The sequence below is a fragment of the Bufo bufo genome, chromosome 6, assembly GCF_905171765.1.
Source record: "Bufo bufo chromosome 6, aBufBuf1.1, whole genome shotgun sequence".
Taxonomy (NCBI): Eukaryota; Metazoa; Chordata; class Amphibia; order Anura; family Bufonidae; genus Bufo; species Bufo bufo.
In genome coordinates this window covers 284,826,592-284,848,692 of record NC_053394.1, presented here as the reverse complement: position 1 = coordinate 284,848,692, position 22,101 = coordinate 284,826,592, and the positions used below count along the sequence as shown (strand labels likewise).

Genomic DNA, 22,101 nt, shown 5'->3' with positions numbered 1-22,101 from the left:
GTAATGGTCATATTCGGTGAAAGACTCCCTTTAGTGACCTTCAAATTATAGTTAGGGCTCATGCACATGAACGTATTTTCTTTCCATGTCCGTTCCATTTTTTTTGCGGACCGTATGCGGAACCATTCATTTCAATTGTGTGCATTCCGTTTCCTTAAGTCCGTTCCGCAAAAAAATAGAACATGTCCTATTATTGTCTGCATTACGGGCAAGGATAGGACTGTTCTATCAGGGGCCAGCTGTTCCGTTCCACAAAATATGGAATGCACACAGACGTCATCTGTAATTTTTGCGGATCCGTTGGTTTGCGGACCGCAGAATACATACGGTCGTGTGCATGAGCTCTTAATCTGAAAACACATTGTTAAAATTAGGTAAAATCCTCGCAAAGGCAATTACAAGAGGAAAGAAAGCTAAAAAATTTAAAATCTATGATCACAGTCAATAGATCATTCTGGATTGGCTGGTGTTCACTGCCATATCCGTCTTAACAGGCTCCATATCAGTGTCGCCAAACCAGCAGCGACTGCTACAGCGGCAATGCGAGTTGGAAGGTATCCTAGTGAAGACTCCAGTCGATGGTGGAGTTGAAGGACTTGCCGCCGCGTGCTCTCCCGGTCACCTGAGTTATCGATGACATGATCAGCAAGTGGTAATTTGCTATCAATTGGGAGCTGGGCAGCCAAACGTTTCTGGACGTCCTCCCGGGAGAGGCCACTTCTCCGAATCAATCTCTCAACCTGAGTCTGGGGGTCACTGAAAAAGATTTAAGAACAGTTTGGCTGAAAATAAGTGACTTTATGTACAGTAAAAACCTGAAACCTTTAATTTTTTTCACCACGCTGGTCACAGCACAGTGCGGCAGGAAGACCAGGAAGAGCACTGAATGTTAGGAGCAGGCGAGGGGAGCGGATTTTTTTTTTTTGTCTGCTCTGAGCATGTGGGCCTGAACTGTGGTCTGAATGGGGCTCATTCACATTGTGGGCCTGAACTGTGGTCTGAATGGGGCTCATTCACATTGTGGGCCTGAACTGTGGTCTTAATGGGGCTCATTCACATTGTGGGCCTGAACTGTGGTCTGAATGCGGCTCATTCACATTGGGGCTCTGATCTGAGGTCTGAATGGGGCTCATTCACATTGGGGGTCTGATCTGAGGTCTGAATGGGGGTTCATTCACATGGGAGCTCTGATCTGAGGTCTGAATGGGGGGGTCTTATTCACATTGGGGCTCTGATCTGATTATCTGATTGGGGGTCATTCACATTGGGGGTCTGATTAGGGCTCTGAGCTGAGGTTTGATTAAAATTTGGGGTGTGATTAATGGTCTGATCTAAGGTCTAAAGAAAAATATTTTTATTTTTTTTCCTCCTCTAAAACCTAGGTGCATCTTAGGCTATTTTCACACTAGCGTTAATATTTTCCGGTATTGAGATCTGTCATAAGGGCTCAATACCAGGAAAAAACACTTCAGTTTTGTCCCCATTCATTGTTAATAGGGACAAAACGTAACTGAACAGAACGGAATGCTCCAAAATGCATTCCGTTCCGTTCTCATACCAGAGATCAAACCGCAGCATGCGGCAGTTTGCTTTTCGTCCTAGGATGCGGAGCAAGATAGATCCGTCATGACCCACAATGCAAGTCAGAGGGGACGGATCCGTTTTCTCTGCCACAATCTGCTACAATAGAAAACTGATCCGTCCTCCATTGACTTTCAATGGAGTTCATGACGGATCAGTCGTGGCTATGTTAAAGATAATACAACCGGATCCGTTCATAACGGATGCAGATGGTTGTATTATCAGTAATGGAAGCGTTTTTGCTGAACCCTGCCGAATCCAGCAAAGACACTAGTGTGAAAGTAGCCTTATACAGTAATTACTTGAACTTATATGCCTAAACCGGAGCTGCACTACCAAGAGATGCTGATGACATGTCCTAATTTCTGTCACGGTTGGTAGTGTCATGGAGACCTTATGTGGATTAAAATCCCCAAATACAACAATATGTACAGGATCAGAGTCTCTCAGTGGTGCAGCCTCAGGCTTTGGATCTTTGAGATATTACTCTTATGCTAAAATGTGTCACTTTCTGTTTTCTTTGAATCTCGTCATCCAACAGCTCATGTGTAGCTCTTATCTCAAATTTTCTGACCTTATAAACACTCATTATGGCTCAATTCTTATCCGATACATTATATCAAACCTTTTCAGCTCTAAATGGGAAAATGCAATCATAATTGCCCCAAAAGGTGTCCATATGTTAGGTCTCCTTTTAACCCATTACAGAAGATTTCATCCTAAAAATACAAGCATCTATATTACTGCTCCCTTGGGTGTTGTCACCAAGCATTCCTAGATACTAAAGGCTACATCTACCTTTTTATATAACAGTTTATGAGGAGGGAAATATTGCTGCATAACTAGGCAAATTTAACATTCTTAAATAAGCATCAATACCTATAGCAGGCTTGGCCAACCTGAGGCTCTCCAGCTGTTGTAAAACTGCAACTCCCACCATGCCCTGCTGTAGGCTGATAGCTATAGGCAGTCTAGGCATGCTGGGAGTTGTAGTTTTGCAACAGCTGGAGAGCCTCAGGTTGGCCATCCCTGACCTATAGGGACATTAATAGCAGCCATACTGGCAGTCAGCAAACCGTTTTCTGAAAGACTAATATTTACTGGTGATTTTTTTTCTTCATTGGTTGCCGGTTGCGTTAGACATTTCCAGGCTCAGATTCCTAATGAGCTGCAGATCCTTACAAATCAATTCTCTCATTTTGCTTAGATTTTTCTGTTTAACCATTTTTGTTAGTGAGACGCTTCCAGTGATTGATGTGTGACGAGGAAGACAAGGCAATGGTCACTTAAAGTGCGCTAGGGTAATCCATACCAACACTCCTATTCTTAACAGGACGGCTGCAACCATCTTTATCAGGCCTCGTGCACACGTCCGTATGTATTTTGCCGTCTGCAAAATGCAGATCTGCAAATACGGATGAAGTCCCTGTTGAATCCATTTTTTATTTGGACCCATTCATTTCAATGGGTCCGTAATCCGCATTTTGAGGCCAAGAATAAGACATGTTCTATCTTTTGCGGAATGCACATATGGATGTGGAAAGCATCTCCAGTAAAAAAAATAAAAAATAAAGACACTGGGGAAAGATGCCAAATTTATTAATAGGCAAGAAGAATGGACTGTTAATAAATTTGGTTCATCTTTTGTCTGTCCATATGCCAGAAACTGAAATCCAGCTCAATGTTTTGGCCCAAATTGTTTTCATGTGCGCTAAAATCTTGGACTATCTGAACCACACTGCCACCAGTATCCAGGGGTGTGGAGTCGGTAAGCCAGAGCCCCGACTCCTCAATTTCCCCTAACTCTGACTCCCACTATATCATACATGGCGCATGTTTAAAGGGAGTCTGTCATCAGCATTTCACTTTTTTAACCCTTTCCATAGCTCCCTAGCTTACAGTTAATAAAAACGTTACCTCTGGCATCAATCCTGGACTTATAAAACCATAAAAAACGATCTTTATAACATATGCAAATGAGGGCTCGCAAGTGCCCAGGGGCGGCATTACCCTCGTAGGTGCCCTGCTAGCTCAGCCTTTTCATTGCTTCCCCCCGCCCCTTCCTACCCACGCCCGCCCATCCTTTCCCTCTGACCGGCTATCTACTAACTTGTTATTCCGCCGAGATCCCGCGTCTGCACACTCATTCCTTTGGCCGGCGCATGCGCACTGCGATGCCCATACCTTGTATGGCATCACAGTAACTATTGCGCATGCGCCGGCTGACGACGTGAAAACACAACAAAGGAGGCGGTCCTTCGGCGCATGCGCATTAATTACTGTGATGCCGTACAAGGAATGGGCATCGCAGTGCGCATGCGCCGGCCAAAGGAATGAGTGTGCAGACGCGGGATCTCGGCGAAATAACAAGTTAGTAGATAGGCGGTCAGAGGGAAAGGATGGGCGGGCGGAGGGTAGGAAGGGGCGGGGGGAAGCAATGAAAAGGCTGAGCTAGCAGGGCACCTACGAGGGTAACGCCGCCCCTGGGCACTTGAGAGCCCTCATTTGCATATGTTATAAAGATCGTTTTTGATGGTTTTATAAGTCCAGGATTGATGCCAGAGGTAACGTTTTTATTAACTGTAAGCATGCTAGGGAGCTGTGAGAAGGGTTAAAAAAGTGAAATGCTGATGACAGACTCCCTTTAAGGCTACTTTCACACTCGCGTTTGGTGCGGATCCGTCATGGATCTGCACAGACGGATCCGTTCAGATAATACAAACGTCTGCATTTGTTCAGAATGGATCAGTTTGTATTATCTGTAACATAGCCAAGACGGATCAGTCTTGAACACCATTGAAAGTCAATGGAGGACGGATCCGTTTTCTATTGTGTCATCTGTCCCCATTGACTTACATTGTGTGTCAGGACGGATCCGTTTGGCTCAGTTTCGTCAGACGGACACCAAAACGCTGCAAGCAGCGGTTTGGTGTCCACCTCCAGAGCGGAATGGTGACTGATCGGAGGCAAACTGATCCGTATTGGACCGCTTGTGAGAGCCCTGAACGGATCTCACAAATGGAAAGCCAAAACGCCAGTGTGAAAGTAGACTAAGGCATAACTTAATTTAAGCTTTTTAGTATTTTGTGTTTCTGTATTTCTGAATTTGAGATGTTAGAAAACAGTTTCCCCCCTTATATTCTATGTATAGCATATAGAAGCCATCAGAGCAGCCAAACTCTCCAAACATGAGCTCAGAGGAAAAGCAAACTAAAACATAAAGCATCCAGAGAGAACATCCACTGGACAATTAATTTATGCACAGTTTATTGAAAGTTTAGATACACTAAGGCTACTTTCACACTAGCGTTCGGAGCTGGTCCGTCTGATGTTTCATCAGACGGATCCGCTCCGATAATGCAGACCTTTGCATCCGTTCAGAACGGATCCGTCTGCATTATAACTTAGAAAAATTTCTAAGTGTGAAAGTAGCCTGAGCGGATCCGTTCAGACTTACATTGAAAGTCAATGGGGGACGGATCCGTTTGAAGATTGAGCCATATAGTGTCATCTTCAAACGGATCCGTCCCCATTGACTTCCATTATAAGTCTGGACGGATCCGCTCGCCTCCGCACGGCCAGGGGGATACACCCGAACGCTGAAAGCAGCGTTCAGGGGTCCGACTGCTGAGCGGAGCGGAGGCTGAACGCTGGCAGACGGATGCATTCTGAGCGGATCTGCGTCCACTGAGAATGCATTAGGGCCGGACGGCTGCGTTCAGGACCGCTCGTGAGCCCCTTCAAACGGAGCTCACGAGCAGACACCCGAACGCAGGTGTGAAAGTAGCCTAAGAAGTACTTGCCTTAAAGGGGTTTTCTCAGCACGTTGATGCACTGGCTGACAGGCAGTTTGCACTCGCTCTGTCTCCTCAGGCTGTGGGGGGTCTCCAGCATATATTACCTTACTCTGACAGAGCAGGAGATTGTGATCTCTAACACAATTACAGGTAAAGCTATGCTTCTCAGTCCTCACAACACTTGGACCTTTTGCTTACTGCAGGTAACCTTGCTAAGGCCTCATGCACACGACCGTTGTTCGGGTCCGCATCCGCATTTGCGGCTCGGGTGCGGACCCTTTCACTTCAATGAGGCCACAAAAGATGCGGACAGCACTCCGTGTGCTGTCCGCATCCGTTGCTCCGTTCCGTGGTCCCACAAAAAAAAAAAAAGTCCTATTCTTGTCCGTTTTGCAGACAAGAATAGGCATGTCTACAATGGGCCGCCCGTTCTGTTCCGCAAATTGCGGAAGGCAATCCGTTTTTTTGCGGATCCACTTTTTGCGGACCGCAAAAGACGGAACGGTCGTGTGCATGAGGCCTAAACCTGATAAGTTCACTCAGAGCTCAGTCTCATCATTCCTTGGGGGTGAGGTAACTCCTGCTCTCAGCTACTCAGGTATGCAGGTTACCATAGAAAGCTGTGTGCAGTGAGAGACCTGCTGAACTATCTAGACTCTATAGTTCATGACTAAAGTAAAATCTACTGACCAATGGATTTAGAAAATGTCTTCTTTTAACTGTCCCTTAATGCTGAAAGCTAATCTTTGTAACTAGTGAGAAAACCTCTGTAATCCTGTATTCTCTAGCAGATCTGAGATGAGTGCAGCCATGCCTTCCCAGTGCCTTTTTCCTCTGATCTGTAGCAGAGGAGCTTCACTACTGAGCATCTACATAAAGGGCAGCACACATTCATCTCAACTAAAAGCCTAGATCCTTAGATCAGGAATAGAACAGACATTTATAGGACATTTCATCATTTTCCCAAATTCTTATGAAAATATATTTAGCACATACTGCATTGAACTAACTGTACCAATTTATTATATATTTTTGGAGTCAGAGTCGGTCCATTTTATAACGACTCTGACTCCACAGCCCTGCTGTCAGTATCTGCAGAAGGCTGATGCTGGAGGAGTTGTGCCTCTGACACTATGTCAATAGTGTGATGTTCCATTCAAATATACCTGCATGTAAGCCCACATCATGACAAAGACCTCAATAACAGTGGCGGACTAGCCATAGACACTACAGGGAAATTTCCCAGTGGGCCAATGGCCAAGGGGCTGTCTGAGCCCTGTTCATGGCCGCTGACTGGGCACGTAACAATCTGATGCTCTCATTATTAGGGTCCATTCACAAGTCCGTAGTGCATTGCGGATCTGCAATACACTCGGCCGGCACCCCTATAGAAATGCCTATTCTTGTCCGCAATTGCGGAGAAGAATAGGACATGTTCTATTTTTTTAGATCGGAAGATTAGCGGCGTGCTCCGGAAATGCGGATAGCACACTGTGTGCTGTCCGCGTCCATTCCTGTCCCATAATAAATGAATGGGTCCGCACCCGTTCCGCAATTTGCGGAACGGATGCGGAGCCATTATTACGGACGTGTGAATGGAGCCTTAATTAATGCTAGGAGCATCGGGTACCTATGCACCTAGCCAATGGTGACAGGTGCCCTCCTGAACTCAATTGTATCTGCGTCGTCAGGAAAGTGATACAGTTGAATACTGCACTGTGCTATTTGGTCCTGCTAGGGTGGTATTTTGTGCTGCACTACAATATTTCTGTCCCTGCCTACTGTCATTTTGGACTTGCCTACAACATAAGACCACTTTTAAGGTTTTTTTCCAGTTTCACTTTTACCCTTAGGATACTGGAACAAAATTCCAAATGGGGTGGAATTGAAAATAAAAGCAATTCCTCCACCATTTTATGGGTTTTATCCCTACGGCGTTCCATTTTTCCAAACTGTGAAAACATTTTTTATTTTATTTACATCACCATATTATGATCCCCATAACTTTTTTATAGTTATTTCTACAGAGCTGTGATGGGGCTGATTTTTTGCAGGACAATCTGTAGTTTTTATTGATACCATTTTGGAGTGTGTGTGACTTTTTGATCAAATTTTCTTACATTTTTTGGGTAAGAGAAGCAATGAAAAAATAGCAAATTGGCCATTTTGACCCTTTTTTCTCATTACGCCATTCGCCGTATTGGAAAAATATTTTTATATTTTAATGGTACAGGCATTTTCGGTCGTGGTGATACACATGATGTTTATATTTGTTGTTATTTATGTAATAATTTTTTTATTATACGTAAAGGGTGATTTATATATACACTGCTCAAAAAAATAAAGGGAACACTTAAACAACACAATGTAACTCCAAGTCAATCACACTTCTGTGAAATCAAACTGTCCACTTAGGAAGCAACACTGAGTGACAATCAATTTCACATGCTGTTGTGCAAATGGGATAGACAACAGGTGGAAATTATAGGCAATTAGCAAGACACCCCCAATAAAGGAGTGGTTCTGCAGGTGGTGACAACAGACCACTTCTCAGTTCCTATGCTTCCTGGCTGATGTTTTGGTCACTTTTGAATGCTGGCGGTGCTTTCATTCTAGTGGTAGCATGAGACGCAGTCTACAACCCACACAAGAGGCTCAGGTAGTGCAGCTTATCCAGGATGGTACATCAATGCGAGCTGTGGCAAGAAGGTTTGCTGTGTCTGTCAGCGTAGTGTCCAGAGCATGGAGGCGCTACCAGGAGACAGGCCAGTACATCAGGAGACGTGGAGGAGGCCATAGGAGGGCAACAACCCAGCAGCAGGACCGCTACCTCCGCCTTTGTGCAACGAGGAACAGGAGGAGCACTGCCAGAGCCCTGCAAAATGACCTCCAGCAGGCCACAAATGTGCATGTGTCTGCTCAAACGGTCAGAAACAGACTCCATGAGGGTGATATGAGGGCCCGACGTCCACAGGTGGTGGTTGTGCTTACAGCCCAACACCGTTACGGACGTTTGGCATTTGCCAGAGAACACCAAGATTGGCAAATTCGCCACTGGCGCCCTGTGCTCTTCACAGATGAAAGCAGGTTCACACTGAGCACATGTGACAGACGTGACAGAGTGAGACGCTGTGGAGAATGTTCTGCTGCCTGCAACATCCTCCAGCAATACCGGTTTGGCATTGGGTCAGTAATGGTGTGTGGTGGCATTTCTTTGGAGGGCCGCACAGCCCTCCATGTGCTCGCCAGAGGTAGCCTGACTGCCATTAGGTACCGAGATGAGATCCTCAGACCCCTTGTGAGACAATATGCTGGTGCGGTTGGCCCTGGGCCCCTCCTAATGCAAGACAATGCTAGACCTCATGTGGCTGGAGTGTGTCAGCAGTTCCTGCAAGACGAAGGCATTGATGCTATGGACTGGCCCGCCCGTTCCCCAGACCTGAATCCAATTGAGCACATCTGGGACATCATGTCTCGCTCTATCCACCAACGTCACGTAGCACCACAGACTGTCCAGGAGTTGGCAGATGCTTTAGTCCAGGTCTGGGAGGAGATCCCTCAGGAGACCGTCCGCCACCTCATCAGGAGCATGCACAAGCGTTGTAGGGAGGTCATACAGGCACGTGGAGGCCACACACACTACTGAGCCGCATTTTGACTTGTTTTAAGGACATTACATCAAAGTTGGATCAGCCTGTAGTGTGTTTTTCCACTTTAATTTTGAGTGTGACTCCAAATCCAGACCTCCATAGGTTAAAAAATTTGATTTCCATTTTTTATTTTTGTGTGATTTTGTTGTCAGCACATTCAACTATGTAAAGAACAAAGTATTTCAGAAGAATATTTAATTAATTCAGATCTAGGATGTGTTATTTTTGTGTTCCCTTTATTTTTTCGAGCAGTGTATATATATATATATATATATATATTTATTTATTTATTTTTTGTTTATTTTTTAAGTCTCGCAAGACTTCGCAAAGCAATAACTTAGGCTCATCGGAGCCAATACATTCTAATACTGTACAGAGCTCCTGCTCCGTACAGTATTAGAACAAAGTTTTATGCGAACTGACTTCGGATGTTTCATCCGAAGTCGATTAGCTCATCCCTAGTCATAACCATGGAAACAAGCAGTGTATAACGTGATGGAAAAAAGAATCCAGGAAGCAATATGGATAATAACAATACATTAGTAAGTGCCTTGTATTGACTTTCTCTACATGATAAATGCTGAAGTGACAAAAACCCTTTAAAGGGAACCTGTCACCCCCAAAACCATCCCAAGCCGCCAGCAGCCTGTTTCTGATGATGCCTTTCTTTCTGAAGGCAGATGCAGCAAAAGTACTGAAAACGTTCTTTTATCCCCAGCCCGGCGCGCTTCTCCACACATGCTTGAAGTCAAGGAGGCAGCGGCCTCCTAGCTTCAAGTCACGGTAACCACGCCCCCTTCCCTGCCCCTTCGCTGTGACTGACAGCGCTTATCAGAGAGTTCGGCGAAGCCAGACGAACTGCCGGCTGTCAGTCACAGCGAAGGGGCAGGGAAGGGGGCGTGGTTACCATGACTTGAAGTAAGGAGGCCGCTGCGTCCTTGACTTCATGCATGTGTGGAGAAGTGCGCCGGGAAGGGGATAAAACAATGTTTTCAGTACTTTTACTGCATCGGCCTTCAAGAATAAAGACCTCATCAGAAACACACTGCTGGATACATGCAGGTACTGCTGGCGGCTTGGGATGGTTTTGGGAGGTGAAAGGTTCCCTTTAAGCCACATCCTTATCAGTAAAATAAAAAGCTATAATGAGTGTTTATAATGTCAGAGATAAGGAGCCCCTTCAGTGAGCTGTCTGACAAAGCAGAGAAAATTTAGATCCTGATACTAGAGAAACTCAGCCATGTACAGAGAAAAGGGCTCAGAATTTTTAAGAAAGATCAATTGAAAAAATGATTTTCAGCTGAAAATTAGTATTGCAATAATAAAAAAATTGCCAATAAAATGTACATAGCCTTTAAGTTCGCAGTCTGCCCATGCTCAATAGTGATACCTACTGGTCAGATCAGTGGCTAATCTGCCGGTCTATTGCTAGCCTAAACTGAACGTAATCTCCAGAACTATATTCTGCTCAGGAACTGAGTTGTAAAAGTTATTTCAAATAAAACTATGTAATGATCGCTCCATTCAATGTCTTCAGCAAAACTATTGGATCCTAGAGGCAAACTCAATAGATTAATGTCTCTGTAATGAAAAGTCTGCATTTCCCAAGGGGGAGGAATCAATTAAGGTAATTAACGCATCCAATTCTACCAGTGAACTGCAGCTTGCTTTCTGCATATATTTAGAGTAGACAAAGAATGGCAAGTGGCTTACATAAATGTTAATACCCAGGGCTACTATATATATATATATATATACACACACCGTGTATATATATATATATATATATATATATGTTACCTAGTGTCTATAGCAGTTACAACACTAGATGTATATCTTCGATATGTGCCAATTTTTTTATCGCATTCACTAACACTAAGGCCCCTTTCACACGGGCGAGAATTCAGCGCGGGTGCAATGCGTGAGGTGAACGTATTGCACCCGCATTGAATCAGGACCCATTCACTTCAATGGGGCTGTGCACATGAGCGGTGATTTTCACGCATCACTTGTGCGTTGCGTAAAAATCGCAGCTAGCTCTATATTGTGCTTTTTTCATGCATGGTTGCTAGGTGACGATTGGATGGGGACCCGATCTTTATTATTTTACCTTATAACATGGTTATAAGGGAGAGTTTTCTGTCAATGCTTTTGATCGTTTGGTGGGAGATGGATCCAAAAAAAGATCACTTTCAGATCTCTATTACGAATTGCGGGATAGCAAACAAAAGTGTCTGGCAGACAATGTATTCTCCCATTGGAAGAAAATATTTCCCTCACTGGATGCAGATACTCTAGTAATTCGAGGATGGAATATAGTCAATAAAGTGATAATTAACCAAGTTTGGAGAGAATCTCATTTTAGATTTATCCATAAGGCTATCTATGGGTTCCAATTTTCTTCACCACTTCTATCCTCTGATAGATTAACTAGATGCCCTAAATGTCATTTGGACAAATCTGATCTGAGCCACGGAGTATGGTCCTGTCCAGCCTCTCAGAAATTTTGGAGGCTAGTTACATCTCAGATTAAAGTATATCTGAAAATCTCAATTCCTTTGTCTCCTGATTTGATGCTTTTCCATGCCCAGGCGAATGGGACCAATGTACAACCAGTTATTCACATCTTACTACTGGCAGCCAAACACTGTATTTTCAAACATTGGCTTAAACCTCAACTGCCATCAATGACTGAGGTTCTTAACCATGCTAAGCTTTGCCTGGATATGGAGAGAATTGAAGCGGAACAAATGGGTGAACGATTTATAAACTCTTTTTTCAAGAGATGGGAGTCTTTTATAGGAGTGGTATATTCAGATAGGGACATGCGCACTTTAATGACCCCATTCATTCTATCAGAATGGTACCTGAAGAAAAAATTAAGCCAAACCTTGGGGAGACTTCAGATTGATTGAAAGCAATGTTAGTGCATTAGAGAAGTAGAGAGAGAGGGAGGGGGGGAGGGGGGAAGGGAGGGGGTAAAATGTTTTCCTAGTTTGGGAGGAAGGGAGGGGGAAGGGTAGAGGAATTGAATTGTATTGTACTGTTTATGTATATCTTACATTCACTTTGACACTTTTGTTGAGACGAAAGAGCTGTATTTGTATTGTACAATTGTCTTGCTGAAAATAATTTGGAAACTTAATAAAAATTATATTTAAAAAAAAAACATGGTTATAAGGGAAAATATTAGAATTCTTAATACAGAATGCTTAGCAAATTAGGGATAGAGGGGTTAAAAAAAAAAAAGGTACATTTTTTTTTTATTCACCTCATTCACTTTTTTGCGCCGCCTGGCTTGTCTTCTTTCTTCTTCTTTGAGGACCTGGGAGAAAAGGACCCTTGGTGACGTCACTGCGCTCACCAAAGGTCCTTTTCTCCCAGGTCCTCAAAGAAGAAGAAAGAAGACCAGCCAGGCTGCGCGAACAAGTGGATGAGGTGAGTTAAATTTTTTTTTAAAATAATTTAACCCCTCCATCCCTAATTTACTTAGCATTCTGTATTAAGAACGCTATTATTTTCCCTTATTAACCATGTTATAAGGGAAAATAATTAAAATCTACACAACATCGATCCCAAACCCGAACTTCTGTGAAGAAGTCCGGGTTCGGGTCTGGGTACCAAACATGACGATTTTTCTCAACGCATTTAAACGCTTTGCAATCACGCATTTTCCCGCAACGCACCCGCATCTTGTCCGGCTCTCACACGCAACGCCCGTGTGAAAGAGGCCTTACTATGAAGTCTGCTAGTGAGTCACCTGAAAATGGATCAGACGTCTGGATTTTAACCTCTTAAATCCTCAAGTGAAAATGTTCTGTATTCTGCTCTGCAGACCCATGACAGGTAGCTTACCAGTAAACAAGAACAGTGTGTTTCATGTAGCGTGTCATGGTCCTGGATTCAAACAGCAGTGGGATGTCAAGGATTACATATTTGTACCCTGGGAAATGAAAAATACGCTTAATATTATAATATATCACCCTCACCATTATCCATAGATAAGTCCATTCTTAACAGAGGTCTAGTGCGGAGTCCCACGGGTCCCCATCCAACCTCCAGCTGCTGAGAAGACTACACTTCTCAACATGCTGTTTTAGTTTCACAATAGCTGGAGAGATACAGGTTAACTAATGTCCTTAGAGAACCTGAACAGATACTGATGGCCTATTCTAAGGATAAGTCTTTAGTATTGTACTCCTGGAAAACCCCTTTAAAAACAGTTTTTCTGGATTTTAATATTAATGACTTATACTTAGGATAGCTCATCAATATCAGATCGGCGGGATCCGAAACCAGGGAGCTTTCGCCGATCAGCTGGTTAAAGAGACCTGAGGATAGGTCATCAATATTAAAATCCTGGAAAACCCATTTACTAATAATGTTATCTTCAGGATACTCCATGTACTGTAATAGAATATTAAGGATTTGCCATTATTAACCATTTAACTATTTGTGCACGGACACCTTCCCACTTTACCAGGCTGCACCTATTTATCAAGTCAAGTGATGTTCGGTGGCCATAAATATTTTATGAGCTATAGAACGACATTCTAGCTATACAGATCGTGTCATCCCCAGAAGACCACTTCATCCTTTTATGCAGGGTACAAAGGGCTGTAGCCTTTCAGCAACATCTGCATTTGAAAAGGTCTTCCCTTTCCCAGTGCCCCCACAAGCTCTATGACCACCCTATTATTCTCACCCTACAAATACCTTTTCCGTGTTATAATAGAGGTTCTTATCTGCATGGGCTGACATACTGTTTATCTAATAAGACTCAGAATCTGCGGGGAGAAGGAGAATATTCTGTCTGGTTTCTTCAGACTTTGATTTTATCGAGTCTGGAACAGAAGAGGACACGCATTTCCTCTCTTGTCCCTACAGGCTCAGTGACATTTGTCACCCTCATCTTCAATAACGTTTTTTTTTTTTTTTTTTTTGTAGTTCTGGTTCTATCAGTTTAAAATTTTTCATATACTAGATGTGGTTATTACAACATAAGGGAAAATGGGACTCGTAGGATGACTAGGAGACGGACACTTCCCCCCATGTGGTGGGCTAAAGAACTTTACAAGACGTGGAACTTCCTCTCAGGGTGGCAACTCGCATTTCTCTATAGATCATTTTTTAGCAAGACTAGGTTTTCTTTATAGGAGAAAAGCTAAAGGGGTTGTCCAGGTTCAGAGCTGAACCCGGAGATACCTCCATTTTCACCCAGGCAGCCCCCCTGACTAAATCGCGCAGGTCAAAAGCATTTTCAAGATTTCCAGTGACGAACCAGGCTCTCCATGGGGCTGCAAGGAAGCCCGGTGACGGCACAGCGCTAAAGCATGCCCATCTGAGCCGGTGACGTCACCAAACACAATGCCGGGCGGAAGCTTCCGCCCAGCAGTGTTTTATTGTAAACAAAAGAGCCCGTGCCCTGCGTGATGCTGCGCAGGGCAAGGGAGAGCATCGGAGCATGAGACGCTCCGATGCCAACATCAGGGTGAAAATAAGGGTATGTCCGGGTTCAGCTCTGAACCCGGACAAACCCTTTAGGGAGCATTCACACGACCGTGTTGGTTTTGCGGTCCGCAAATCACGGATCCTTGTGTTCCGTATGTCTTCAGTTATCTTTCCGTTTCCGTTCCGTAAGTCCGTATAATACGGACATGGTGCTTCCGTGTGTCATCCGTTTTTCACGGTCCGCAAAAAACTGAAATGGGACTGAAATGGAGTTTCCTAGAATGTTTTCAGTCCAGGGATCCTCAAAAAACGGATGACATACGGATGCATTTCCGTGTGCTATCCGTTTCTTACGGACCCAATGACTTTCTATGGGGCCACGGACCGCAATTTGCGGGCAAGTATAGGACATGTTCTAAAATAAAAGGAACGGACTGCACACGAATGACAATGAAAGGCATTCTGCAATTTTTGCGGACCCATAGAAATGAATGGGTCCGTGCATTGTCCGCAACAATTGCGGAACGGACACGGAAGAAAAACACGGTCGTGTGAATGCTCCCTTAAGGTCCTTTTACACGGGCCGATGTGGGGCCATAAGAAGTGCCAACTGAGGATATAGCAAGTCAACTGCCGCATGGTTAAAGAGCCTTCACATGGGAGATGAACGATCTGACAAAGATAGTATCATGGGTGTCCGGGTGCTGAGACTCCCACTGATTTGTATAATCAAAATGGCTCCCCATCAGCTTTTTGGCTTTAAACGCAAGGCCCTAGACTCTAATGGCAGACGTCTCTACTGAGTGAAGAGAGGTCGGTAGGAGCTGAAGAAGCTGCTCCTGTCAAAGAGGACCCGGACCTCCAGTGATACTATCTTTTAACACATCTCTATGACATAGATTACTGTGCACAAAGCTGATGTATTATAAAGAAGATTATATGAATCTATAAAGGTTATAACGTAATAATAGGTAATGTTCACATTTCACTCACCCATGAAGAAGTAGCAGAGCGTTTGTCTCAGCATGGCTCGGCGTATAGGAGGGTGGGTGATGGAATTGAGTAGAGCCCTCTTCTCAGGGTTGGAAAAGATGATGGCTCCCATCTTATCTCGATCCAGTTCCCCATTCTTTAACAGTACTTCCTCTCCAAAATGGAATACAATCTGACTGTGAGCTGGAGTGCCCTGCTGCACCACTGCAAGACGACCACAGGACAATAGTCAGCAACAGTCCCAATCCTATGCAATCCATAGGTACAACCTAGGTTGTATGTAACACCGAGGAGGCCAAGGGTGCTCTGGGGCCCCTGGAAATAGGACCCGATTTGGTCCTGCAAGCAGTTTGAGTAACCTCAAGCAATCTTTTTCAATTGTATGTATTTGATGCTATTATACTTTAAATTACGTGATGCATAGAGACATACCTTGTCTGGCAATGACGTCTGCATCAATCACGCCACAGCCTAGTTCCCGGAGGATTGATACAACAGTGCTTTTACCAGATGCAATCCCCCCAGACAAGCCGACCAGGAACATGGCTGTAAGAAGACAAAACCACAAGAGTGATGAGCTGGGTCCTGTATAACACATTGGAGTATAGGCAGGGGAACCAATCGACCAATGGTCTAGTACAGGGATGCTCCAGCTGTTGCAAAACTACAACTCCTAGCATGCCCTAATAACTGTAGGCTGTCCAGGCATGGTGGGAGTTGTGGTTTTACAACAGCTGGAGGGCATCCCGGTCTAGTGTCAGAGGGCAGCACGACTGCAGATGGCAGGGGAAAGGAGGGTAGGGCATGTTTAAAATGAAGATGGTGTCAGGCAGCACCTTATCTCCTTTCCCCACACACTGTGCTTGTGGGGGTCAGGAGAAATAGCTGCTGGTACAGTGTTCAGCTGACCGTTATCCCACCCGTATGGCTTGACCCAGAATTATGTGTTCCCTTATTGTACATTAACCCCTTCCCACACCTTACGCCATATATTTACAAACCAGACAAAAAGTACTCCCTGCACTGTGCCATAACTTGACGGGATAGCACCTATGGCACCTAAGTGGTTTAACAGAGGGAGGGTGCACCCTCTGTCATAGGGTTGCCACCTTTCCCAACAAAAAGTACCGGGCAAGTTAAGCCACACCCCAAAGGGTGTGTGGTTGTGGGGGCATGGCTTATAACGGGGTGTGAAGTCGCTGTCATACTGTGGCTCCCCAGGAATATTAAAGGGAGTCTGTCACCGCCATATGGCCATATACAGTGCTTACATGTAAGCACTGTATATTGCCATATGGAGGTGACAGACTCCCTTTAAAGCCCCCATTAGCGTGCCCCAGTAAGAGTAATGGCCCTATTAGTGCGCCCCACAATGAATAATGCCCCCATTAGTGACCCCCAGTTAGAGTAATGTGGCCCTCATTCCCTGGGACCGTCACTCGGGGCCGGCACACTGACTGTAGAGTGTTGTGTGAGAGTCTGGCAGCTTTCCTGGGCCCGTTAACGGAGACCGGGGGAGAGGGGAGGCGTCGTGATAGGAAAGGAGCAGAGCAGAAGAGCCGGGGGCGGGAGGAGCGCAGGCCCACGGCTCATCTCATTGTTATCCGGCCTGATCTGGGAGTGAGAGCAGCTCAGTTCCAATGTGGCCGCTATGCTGTGGGGCGAGGGTTTGCTGCTCTCCTTTAGCAGCGTCTTCGTGGTCCTGACCACCCGCAGCCCCCAGCTCTCCAGCTTCCAATCCATCCTGACCGGCGGCCTCGTCCTCTTCAGGTTCGAGCCGGTCCCGGAGTGCCGGCCGCTCACAGCTCGCCGCCAGCTGTCAGGACCTTGAGCGAGCAAGTCAGACAGTCTGCACTGCAGTTTGAAATGAATCCTGTGCCCGGGTCTGAGAAAGGCTTGTACCCGGGCACATGATTACAAACCCGGACTGTCCGGGTCAATCCCGTACGGGTGGCAACCCTACTCTGTCACCCCATCGATGACACTGCAGCACAATTGTGGAGTACTGATGGGTTGTCATGACTGCCAGAGCCTAACACAGTATAGTAGAGGATTAGACAGTCCTTCATTGTGATTGTCAGGCAGAGTTATAGGAGGAATGGATGGGGTGGTGACCAGATGACAGGAAAAAGCAGTCCCATAGGAGCTAATATGGCAGCTACTCCCTGACCCAGAAACTGAAGCCAGGAGAAGTGTGAATTTCTGAGATCACAAAAGAAAGAGTGTGCACGCAGAGGGTTTGGTTTTTATTTCTTCTAAAAGTTGCCCACTTCTCATAAGTTGTCCTAATGTAAAGATGAGTGTGGAATCTGTGGGGATTCTGAAGCCTTAGGCTACATTTACAAGACAGTGAAAAAAACAGACGTTAAAGACGGCAAAATGGTGCGTGTTTTTTTTTTTTTCACTGCCTTTCTGAGAAACGGCCATTAACAATGGTCCCCTTAAATTTTATGGGGGCTGTCGGTCAGTGAAAAAGAACAAAGTAGGACATGTCCTATTTTTTTGATGGACATTATTCACGGGCCATCAAAAAACTGCATTGTACATAACTTTACAGACTACTATTGGTCTTAAAATGGCTGTGTTATGGCATCTGTCACGCGGCATGTGAATGTAGCCTTAGCCATGGCGATTTAAAATGAAGCTTCTACTTATTTCTTAAAACTCACTTCAGATGCTCCATGAACAATTTGACATGTCAGCAAAAGATGAGCTTCCCAATATTGACTGATCTGAGATCAATATAATCATTTGCCCCACAGAAACCAATGGGTGTAACCACCTCTGTAAAACATCCAAGTTGTGCAGAGCTGTAATATGGCACCCATAAAAGTCTAAGGAGCCATACTGTCCTACTGATTTCATACAGAGATGTTTCTTTTCTGTCCAAATCCATATGAATCCAGCAGAAAAATGTAACTGGTGTTTATGGATGTATTTTCCCCAAAAAAGTACTGCTAAATCTCTAGAAAGGGTCATGTCCCCTTCATTGTTTACCTGGCGCAGCTCCATACTTTCGGTTGACCTGGTATCACATAAATAGGATGAATAGTCACTACAAAACATACAGCGCCGTGCCTGGTAAACAGTGAAGGGCACGTGGTGTTTCCCGGTGTCTTAGCCCGTTCAATCAGCTGGGGATGCAAAGAGTCAGACCCCACAGATCAGATATGATGGCGAATTCTAAAAACAGGCTATTCGTTTGGAGTCCCATAGTACCCCTTTTAGTCCTTGAGCTGACCTCTTGTATTTACCGATGTGGACACCATTTAACTCCTTTTATGTGAAATGATGAACAGTCACTTCATCCGCGAGCTGGTAGTGCATACAGTGGGCTCACAAGCTGAGCCGGCTCCATACACGGCAGATGCCTGCTGTAGCTGGGATCAGTGAAAACTCAGATCCCGGACATTTAACCCCTCAAATTCTGCAGTCAGTAGTAACTGTGCATCTGAGCGATTAGACAGAGAGAGGGGATCCCTCTGTCCCCCGATCACCCCTATCCCACCACATGATATGGCAGGTCTGCCATTGTTAACGCCTATTAAGCCCTACCTCTGGCAGGGCTTTGTAGGCAGACTGCAGAATCCCTGTAGACTGCAATACTCAGCTATTGGAGTGTATGGTATAAGCATGTTAAACCAGGGAACTAAAAGTAACAAGACAAAAAAGTTTGTAAAACTATGAAGAATAACAAAACTACAAAAAAATTCTAATGAACCCCCTTTCCCAGTTTTACATATAATAGTAAGCAATAAAACATAACTGATATTACCACGTTCAAAAAGGTCCAAAATAAAAGCTTTTATCCTGTAGAGTGAACACCATATCAGAAAAATACACCTTGTCTCCTTTAAAAAAAAAAAAAAAAAGGTATATGTACCCCAACAAGATGGCACCAATAAAAACTACACAGCACTGTAGATGGAAAGTTATGGGTGTCAGAAAATGGCAATATAAAAAAACTAAAACTTTTTTTTATTTATTTTTTTAGCAATGGTTTTTATTTTTCTAGAAGTAGTAAAACATTATAAAACTTTGAGCTCCATAATCGTACCATCTTTATTGCACAGAGAATGCCGTCAAAGTAAATAAAAAATGTAAAGGGGTTGTCCAATAACAGAATGGACTTTATTTTTTCAGCCCACAAATTTTTTATTTTTTTTTATAAATATTGTAAATTAAATTGTGCTGTTAAAAAAAAAGCAACTTGTCCTGCAAAGAAGCCCTCCTATGGCTAGGTGAGCTGAAAATAAAAAGTTATAGCACCTGGAAGGCGGGGAGGGAAAAATGAAAACGATAGAATAAAAACTGAATGTCAAATAAGCCTAGATCCTGGGTTGCCAACCAGAATTTTTCTTTTTTTCTGGACAACTTAGCTCAAAATAACAGACAGACGAAATTTTTTATGGACAAAATAACAAACTATAATGATTATACGGAATACAGGTCTAGAGTTTAAATAGTATTTACTGTGAGCTGTAAAATTATGATAATTATCACCAAAATAAACTAGTCAGGTACCACAGACCTCAAAAAAAATTTAAAAAAATCACGGACACATTTATTTTCACGTACAAAGGAAAAAAGTCGCCTATTTTTACTGACTGTCCAGTAATTTCTGGACGGTTGGCAACCCTGCCTAGATCTGCTGTAAAGCACATACTGCCTCTTCAAAACTCAGCTAAATGCCTGCCATACAAGAGCCTGGGAGAGCTGGGTGACCACCCACGGAGGCGCCCATATTAGATGGGACTGCGTTTTCCCCACTCATGGATTTTCGGTTGCTGGCCATTACTTAACCTGAGATGAGTCCTGTATGTCTGATGAGTCAGGGACAGGACTCATCTCCGGTTAATTTGCATTCACAATAAAAGCACACAGAGCTATGGGGACTGGGTATTACAGATGTGCTAGTGGCCATCTAGCAACCCATGTCCCCAGCTCTATACACAAAATCCCGGTCACAGGTTCCCTTTAAGGGCAGATTCCCTAATCCACAAGGACGTGTACAAGAGTGGGGGCTGCAGAAAATAACATTTCATAAATGATACATTTACACATCATATTTCCTCCCAGGGTTATATAAGCGCCCAGTGTAATCATGGAGGCCGCACACTGCCAGCACTACTGCTGCTGCCATGGCAACACTGGTTGGAATCACACCATCACAACCGTCACGCACGTCGATATAAGGAAAAGCAGACAGCCCCAAGAGGTCTCCTATTTAATCCTACCCCGAATCACGGACCACTTACCACCTGCCCTATGCCAGCCCTCACTTCAGTCACCTCTTCCCATCCCGTTATCCTATTGGCTCCAACTCTACAGTTAGCGAATAGGAGCCGATCTTACTACGCGTCACTACTGGCAAGACGAACGAGGCTTCCGGGTGCAACCCCCTACTTCCGCCCATAGAGGCTGAACTTTTCCGACGGTTGCTGGGCTACAGATGGCGTCTGGGTGGCCGCCATAGTGCCTGCTAAAACAGCCAATCAGCTGCGAGCAAGGGAAAGGTCATGGAGGGGGCGCAGCGAGGATCATGTTGGATTAGTGAAGCACGAGTGATAATAAAGGGAGGGGTCCACACATAGGAGAATCCTGGCCTTAGTGATGCTGTGAACTTGCTAAAAGTGATGTGGTTGTGTTTTTAGGTGGATATGAGTTATAACTAATATTTCCTACTACAGATTCAGGGTCAAATTCACATTGGGCTGCAGTTCAGGCTCTGATCAGCAGCGTACGTGGTGCTAGATCCATCAGAACTATGGCCACCATGATAAAGCCTCATGCAGACGTCCGTGGAGCACGGTCCGTGAGATACCGGACTGGCATTGCAGGAGCGCACGGCGTCCTTGGTTGCTATGATGCCGTGCGCTCCTGCAATGCCAGTCCGGTATCTCACGGACCTCTGCATGAGGCTTAAGTCAGTAGGGTCCAGTGTGATTTATAATCATGGTGTGACAGAGCCGGTACTGTGGTAGTGTGTACACAGCCTAAGGTCTAAACTTACTGACCATTGCATTCTATGGCACAGTGACATACAATCACTGGTATTTAAAGGCATTGTCCCACGAAAAATATTCCACAGCTTTTAAACCAGCACTTGAATCTGAATACCTTTTTAATTGGATGTAATTAAAAATGTATCATGATCACTGAGTTATACAATAAAATGTATCTGTATAGCGCCACCTGCTGTTTGTTCTCTTTCTTATTTCTTTGACCTGCTCACTGAGGAGGCCTCACATGCTCAGTTTCATCCTTCAACTGCCTCCTGAGCTGTGATAGGGAGAGCTGAGCAGGGGCAGATTAAGTGCATGATAGGCCCGGGGCTGTCTACCCAACTCGGGCCCCTCCCTACATTTTAGTTAAATTTTTTCTGTATGAAGAAACTTCGGTGCTTCGTGATCGCCAGTCTCTTCCTAGTCCATATGACATCACATTCATCGTTCACATGGTCTAGGTGCAGCTCTGTCCCATCTGAGTGATTGGGTCTGAGCTGTAATACCAAGCGCAGTGCTATCAAATGGACAGCGCTGTGCTTGGTAAGGAGCAAAGAGGCTGCAGCGCTCACTGGGACATCGCGGTCTCCTCAAACAGCTGATTGGCGGGGGTGCCAGGAATCA

General features: G+C 44.7%; 1 protein-coding gene across 2 annotated transcripts; it reads right to left on the bottom strand.

Annotated features, from left to right (window-relative positions):
- Positions 1–219: 219 nt before the first annotated feature.
- Positions 220–20,848, bottom strand: DCAKD (dephospho-CoA kinase domain containing). Of its 2 annotated transcripts, none has more exons than XM_040437033.1 (5): positions 20,731–20,848; positions 15,905–16,018; positions 15,473–15,676; positions 12,884–12,971; positions 220–756 (listed from the first exon to the last, which is right to left on the bottom strand). In XM_040437033.1, exons 2-5 carry the CDS (start codon positions 16,014–16,016, stop codon positions 471–473), a joined length of 690 nt encoding a protein of 229 aa, XP_040292967.1. In that variant the 5' UTR covers positions 16,017–16,018; positions 20,731–20,848; the 3' UTR covers positions 220–470. The 2 variants fall into 2 exon arrangements, with proteins under 2 accessions (XP_040292967.1, XP_040292968.1); XM_040437034.1 differs by lacking the exon at positions 20,731–20,848 and adding an exon at positions 18,470–18,881.
- Between the last annotated feature and the right edge of the window lie 1,253 nt (positions 20,849–22,101).